At 38.8% G+C, this 7,398-nt stretch overlaps 1 protein-coding gene across 10 annotated transcripts in view; it reads left to right on the top strand.

The window, feature by feature from the left end:
* Window positions 1–7,398, top strand: part of ulk4 (unc-51 like kinase 4) — a 98,350-nt gene that overhangs the window by 60,819 nt on the left and 30,133 nt on the right. For 8 of the 10 annotated variants that reach the window (XR_535782.2, XR_535780.2, XR_535781.2 and 5 more), the window contains exons 32-33: window positions 2,936–2,984; window positions 5,879–5,978. Coding sequence is in view for 5 of the 10 variants with exons in the window: in XM_008432070.1 (XP_008430292.1) it covers window positions 2,936–2,984; window positions 5,879–5,978 (149 nt within the window). In the remaining 5 variants the exon portion in view is untranslated. Of the gene's footprint in view, window positions 1–2,935; window positions 2,985–3,313; window positions 3,511–5,878; window positions 5,979–6,691; window positions 6,822–7,398 lie in introns of those variants that run through there. The other 2 variants (XR_535784.2, XM_008432074.2) reach the window with 2 other exon arrangements.

Genomic DNA, 7,398 nt, shown 5'->3' with positions numbered 1-7,398 from the left:
TGTGTGATCGGCAACAAGAGACCGTGATCGGCGATCACCGATCATATACTTTTTCACGGAAATCGGCCGATTATGATCGGTGGCCGATCGATCGGCACACCTCTAGTTTTCAGGTACACCCGAAAGAGCCATGATTAGTGAGCCTTTCATAGAAATCCTTTAATACCGGGGCTATTAATATTGCATGTAAAAAATATGGCTTAATCAAGACAGTTGTCCCAGAGATCACTGCCTTGGACAAACGAACAAATGAAACAAAAAAGTTCATACAATGTCCAACTTTGATTGAGCTGAAAAAATAGGGGAGAAAAATTTAGGAAAGCAGAAACATAACTTTGTACCTCCACACCAAGAGGAGGAGCTACTCCATCAAAAGAGCTGAAAGATACAGCAGTATTGAAGCCGTCCCAATCACGTGTTTTGAATCTTACTGAAAATTTCTGCTGGGATTTTAAAAAATATGGTTGCAACCTGAAAACGTATGGATATAAATGATGTGTGGGCCTTTTGGTCATGAGGAGTTGGTTATGATTCCTCAAGAATGCTGCAAGAAGATGGTGTGTGGCTACGCAAGACGTTTGTCGCAGATTGTAACACAAAGGTGCCCTTCTAAGTAATTATGTATCATTAAAAGAAGTATTTTGTATTTAGTTTGGAGAAGGAAAATATTTGTTATTTCAAGCTATTTTTGTAATCTTACCCTTGTTAGTTTGTACAATAAACTCAATGTTGCTGCTATACATATAGCAATAGAAAGTGTTTTTCCTGGGTGGTGGTCATTTTGCCATTACGTTTGTACTTTACACTGTTTCACTGTCAGCCTACTTGCTTTCCGTCTCCCATAAGTTGTTCTGTACAAACTGGGCATAATTTTCTGTGTACACAAATTTAATAAATAGCACTTAAGTTATTATGGTTAGATCAGGGGTCATAATCTGGGTTGTTTTAGAGTCACATGATCAACAATGGAAAACAGTACAAATTTATAGAATTATGTTGTAACTCTGCAGAAAACGGAATATACTGCTATCCTTAGCTGTGCGTAAGATTTAAGCAAGTTACTAAATTACACAGTTGTCTTGGTAAATATGTAATGAAATGGTTTGTTGAAAGTGGGTTGGGACGAAATGGGGGTACGAAGTGGCCAAGAGGCGATCATTTTTCTCTCACGTGTGAGTAAATGCATAAAAAACATTTTTTAAATATTGTTAATTTCCCTGTATTTCTCTTCATTACAATACAAACCACTGTAAAAACTGTTTGATAAATGTAATTTATGGCTTACATAATGAGGATTGATTGATCAGTTTTTCCTCTGTTATAGGTCATCTGTTGTGCTCTGGTTCGTTCGGTGTTGTGCACTTTGTCAATTGATGTATGGCTGGTAGTTTAAAGGTGGCCCAGTTTATCATGTTGTGCTGGCCTGGTCTGTCCTCTCATCTTTCAGACTGTCAGCTCCATAATGGGGGGTCATCTATCACATGTACAAGCAAACACAATCACACACACACACACAGGCGGAGACTTACACACACAAACTAACTCAGCGCTCAGCTTTGAGGAAAACAGCTGAAAAGAATGAACTTAAACAACAGCAATTACAGATGTTTAATCATCTGTTATAAGCTCGATTTATCTACATTAGAGTCACAGATGTAGGCAATGAATTTCATCACAATAAAGGATGAAAATTTTAGTTTTCAACAAGAGAGAAAAGGAGCAGCTGGAGAGTAAATGTTTCCATCAGCGATGCTAAATCCAGCATCTCTTAAACTTTCTCCATGCTGTGTAAAACATCAGCACATTCAGAAGTCAGCAGATACAAACCAGAGTATGAGCTAACTCTTTCCCCTCGAGGGTTTCTAGTATTGAAACACCCTGAAGTTAAAAATTTAGGCCATAACAGTAAAACAAGTGCTTGATTCAATAAAGCTCAGTTTGTTTTGCACACAGCTGAGAATTTGGGGTAATGGTGTGGAGAATACGCTCTCAGTAAACATGAAAATTTTATTGATCCTAAAAAAATAAAATAAAAAATAGGTCATAGGACTGCAGCAGCGTTGGGCAGGTGGAAGAACAGCAAAATGAATGTAAAAAGTAAATTAATCTTCACCGGTGTCTGTGTGTTTGCACACTTTATTAAGTTAGCTTGTTTGAACGGAAGCTCCTAAAGGTTGTTTGACTGTTTGCTCGACGAGCGATGAATCATAATTATACTGATGATAAATGACTGGGCAACGCATGAACACCCGTCTGTTTCGATTTAACTTTGTTCCCATTACGACATGAATGCTTTAATGCTTCAAAATGCACATATATGTAAATAAGACATCTATTAAAGCACTTTAGATGCTTTGTCCAGATGGTAATTACATGTAAATCAAAGAACCTTGATAAATTAGAGAAGAGATTGTAAAGCCATTGCTTTCCTGCCCTTTTTTCCATTCCGTCTATATTCCTCTTGTCTTTCAAAGGGGGTTGATCCACTTTCTTTCTTTTCTCCTCTTAAACTCTCCTTTTCTTTTTTTTTCCCACCGACCCTTTGTCTTCTCTGTTGAAATCTGCTCTTTTATAATCCCGCACTTCTTTCTCCTTAAAGAATATAATTGTCCCCGTCTTCTCTTCCACTCTCGTTCCATGTCTTTCCATCCCCCTGTCGCACCTTTCCTTATTTCATTTATTCTCGTCACCTCTGCTCTTTAAGAAACTGAGGAGAGGTCGCCTCTTTTCAGTTTCACTGGTGCCAGACAGGCGTCGGTGGAGTTAAATCCGCCCTTAATGAAGATTAAACAGTCCAATCCACATTTATGTGTCTGCAAGTCTGCGTTTGTGTGCAGATCATGCATGTGTGAGTAGTGTAGAAAATCCATAAATTGAATTTTGACCTTGGTTTGTCTACAGCTCTTTCAGTATCTGTATTATCTCTCTTTTTCAGGTTGATCAAACAGGGCAGGATCCTCCCAGTTGTCCTTCAGCTCATTATGGTAAGAAACAGTTTAATAATGTTTGTCAATCAACTGTTCTTAAAATCAGCTGACAAACAACAGATAAAACAAACTTGTGTGTTATATTAAACAGAGATGCCCCAATCAGTCAACTAAGGGATTTGAATTAGTCAGTTTTCTTCTTTTTTTTTAATCTCTGATCAGTGATTGGTAGGTCAAAACTTAAGTAAACGTGTTGTTTGTTTAAAGCACGCAGCATGACCAACACATTGGCCAGTATTTTAATTTCCATGTAAAATTCATGCATTTTCAATATTTTTTCACCCAGTCTTACTTTGATTATGTTTGTAACTTTTTTCCTTTTTCAGTGAAAACAAGATTCCTCTTGTATGAACTCAAGTAGCTAGGACATCGTAAACAGCACCAATTATATGTGAGGCTGTAGCAAGGACCCAGAAGCGCTTCCAGTTTCCCCGTCTTGAGACTTAAATCGTTAAATGCATCTAAACTAGGAGCTCCTGCCATTTTCAGCCTTTAAACAGCTCAACCATCAGTATGCACTTTGAAGCACTTTTTTGAGTTTAATAAAAAAAATCTGATAAAGGTTTGGGACATGTGATTTGACACACATATGGGGATTATCCTCTTAATTTATTCATTTTTTCTTGGATCTACAACTACTAGCTTTATCAAAAAAACCTGCAGGGCATTTTTTCCTCTTTAATGTGTTATAGTGCCTAAAAGAAAAATCTGAATCAGTTAAAATCGAACCTGTCGAATCAGACTTCAGTGGACAACCGGAAAGCCTGATCAGTGCATCTCTCTCTCTTTTTTTTTTATTTTTTATTCCTCTCTCAGTCTTGCTCTGCGCTTTCTCTCGCTCGCTCCATCCAGCCGCTATGCAAATTAGTTGGAGTGGCGTTGACCTATTAGAGGGCTTGTGTAATTGACTGGCAGGTCAGCACGAGGGAGGAGGGATGCTTAATAGACTTGGAATATGAACTCCACTGTTCACACCCAACACAAGACCTTATGCACAAACACACGCCACTTGTCTGTTATCACTGGAGCATAGTAGCGTTGCCAGTAAACAATTTTTCCCCTGACCCTTTTTGCAAACACACATTCTAATGCACCCACCCTACATAGGGGCAATCTGTTTACAGCTAACCAAAATACTTGTGCTGCAAGAAACAATCCCCCCCACTCTCCTCGCACACACACACATCCACACCCATAAATAATGAGCTTTCGACATGGCTGCTTTCACAACCGTGACTAGCTGATGCAGAATTTTTAAACACTCTTATCCAACAGCCTGATTAACTCGTCTCCTGATTGTTTACTGCTGTCTGAACCACTCATGTCTGGGTCCATTAGAGCTGTCTGTGTTGCTCACCTATGGATTGATTTATGTTGCCTGAAATCCTCTGATCAAGACGGAGCACACCTGTCACTCCTGATCACACTTCTCACAGAGAAGCTATCTTAATTGTATTTGTCTACATGTTGAAGTAGTTCTGCTTCAAAAGTAAAAGGACCTCAGGATGGCGCCTAAAACAGACTTGTTAACCGTTAGCTTGCTGAGCCTTTGCTTAGATTCATTTGCTTACAATAGACTCTTGTTAGTTACATTGTTTTCGCGTGAGTTTCTAGAGGACCTTCTAGGAGGATCCAAATTAAAATAACCTCTGCTTTTTGCTCACTTTTATTGTTCAGTTTAGGGTTTTTTTGTATTGACTATAAAGTATTTTTGTGACCTTCTTAGTTCATAAAAAAATCAAATAGGTTTAGCATTGTCACGGAAAGGCAGTTTGTCCAAAGTGTGAACGGATGCCGTTGTCTTCAGCCTCAGGCAACTGCACCTGATGAGTACCAGCCTGACTTAGCAGCCCGTACACAGATCACACTGATGTACGCAGACCCTGGAGGCAGAGCTGGCATATCTTTAAAAGGATCAAATGCTGAAACGGGGGCAGGAGGAAGAAGGAAAAATGGCAAAAAGCTGTAAAAGTAAGGACTGCAGATCCTATTAGCAGGTGAAAGTGTTAGCTGGAAGGAGTGAGGGTAGAAGTTAAGGAGAAGGAGGCATTCAGGAGATGGCAGTAGGAGGAAGGTAAAAGCTGCAGTTTGAAACATTGTTTATTCTTAAAATAAACAATTATCTTATATTACTATTCTCCAGTACTTCTAGAATAAATACACAATTTAACCTTTTAGTTCTAGTTTTGCCCGCCAAGGATCAGTTTGTGCAAAATGTGACATCTGGTATTCTTCCCAGAGAGAACATGGCTGCTTTTCATTTGCCATGCTTCTATCAATAGAAGTGTCACAGCAAATCTGCCTGAGTGCACGAGCACACAGTGTGTGATGAGAACAAAAAAGATCATTAGGATGGGACTATTTTCTGGGATGGCGCTGACAGCTGTGTCAGCGCTTGAATTAAAGCCGAGCTTCACCGACGCTTCAGACTGTCAAGAAGTTAAAACTCAAACCTATGTCTAAAAAAGTCATTGCAGATCACCCTAACCCATTGAGGTAAATTTGTTAATCACTTTTAAAGGAGCGTTAGGTTGTGTTAGGCTCATGGCAGTAAAAATAAATTTAAAGTGGAGATGTAAGATTTTTGGCCGACAGTGGCAAAAACATTATCAGATTGTGGTGCGTTTGATTTGGTGTCAAATCAAATGCAAAGTGAATCACTATCACCCTGCAGAAGGATTTTTTTCTTTTTCTGTGTTTTCATAAACTGTGCTTATACGGGGAAGGCATAAATAAAGTTTAAAGTCCATATCCTTCCTTTTTTCCATTTCTTGCTTCTTCACAGTTATTGTTAGATATTTTCTGGCTAAAAGTAGAGATGTAAAACTTTAACTTTTGTTTGATTACATGAGTAAAAGTGAAAGCTGACCTTGCGTCCAACTGTTTTAAAGGCCAGCAGTGTCACCAGTGGAACAGTCCAGAGTGCAGTCGTCCTGCTGTGTAATCTCAGCGGAGACACGGTGAAGAGTCACCAACAGCAACATCAGCAAGGTACAGTGAGTGCACACTCTGCACCCATTTCCTCTTCTGTTTGTGCCATTTTAATGTTTTGTTCGCTCAGCGGAGGAAGCAAATTAGAGAATGAGACCTGAGAATTCGGCGAATCTTAAAGTTGACAAATCGTTCTTAAAATATCAGCATTTTGTAACATAAAAAGTGAGACCATTTAAAAAGATTGTCCACCTGCAATGTCACATATATCTTCTAAAGTTCAACTGAAAATCAAGCAAATTCATTTTTGAAAAACAATCATAAAAGCAGTAACAATAACCTGTTTGTCTTAATATGTATATCAAGCTAACACTGATAAAGTAGCTTCATTTTAATTTCTTTTTTGATGACAAAAAGAAATTATCAGCATCTTGACTTATATCTGCCAATTCCACCTGACAAAAATTCTCAAAATCTTGAAGACTTTTCTTATCCACAACCCGTTTCAGGTCATTTTCTGCTCACACTTAATTGATTTCCTCAAAAGCTGCATTTTCTTCTGGTGAAGCCGTTCTTCTGTTGATGTGTGATTGGACTCGCTGTGATGCTGAAAAAATAAACTTCCTTTTCCCAAACACCCAAAGGTTTCAGGTCACAACTGCCTGGTATTTAGAACTGCTCATATTTTAATCCAACAAGTATTAGTTTAAGCCCATGCAACCAGGGTATTGTGTATTTTTATGTTCTAAAATTGACCTTTCTTTATTTTTAAGTTGAATTGTACTGGAAAGGCGTCACATTAAAGTTGGAAGCTTAGAAACGATTCATCTGGGTGTCATTGTTTCACATCAGAAAGATGTGGCAGTTTTGTCGTCCACTGCATCCAATGAAGCTATGGTGAAGGTAATAAAAAAATTTTTACTGTCACATACAGGTTAGTACTTTCTTTGACATTGGTTCGTTCTTGCACCATCTCGCACAGTTGCAATTACACGTTTAACTATAGATTCAAAAAATAACAAATATTTATACACAAATCTTGAACATGCATAGATGCATGCAAGAATTCAAACTAGGGGAAATGACAGTAAAAACAGAAGTTTGCAGAACACAACTGTACTGTTCAGTGGTCATAAAATGCAACTCTAATGCTTCCCTGGAAACCCGTGCTAATTTGTCTCCACATCCCTTTCACTGACTCAGTGTGCATCTCTCCATCTTTTCCTCGGTGAGCTCATAGCCAGCATCTCTTCTTCCGTTTCCATTGGGTCAGCAGTGCAGCAGTTCACTAGTCAGCATCATTATCATCCAATCAGCCCCCCTACCAACAGGAAACTGTCAACCCAGCACTAACACTGGCCTGGCAATTAACACCATCTCCACTTCTTTACTGCTTCTTCATTCTTCTCATGTCCTTTCTGTTTTGTTTTTGACTGTCCCACACTTTTCCAAACTAATCAGCGCCTATTTTGCCCCCCCC

This window comes from Poecilia reticulata, linkage group LG16, assembly GCF_000633615.1.
Source record: "Poecilia reticulata strain Guanapo linkage group LG16, Guppy_female_1.0+MT, whole genome shotgun sequence".
Taxonomy (NCBI): Eukaryota; Metazoa; Chordata; class Actinopteri; order Cyprinodontiformes; family Poeciliidae; genus Poecilia; species Poecilia reticulata.
This window is presented reverse-complemented; position numbering and strand designations above follow the sequence as displayed.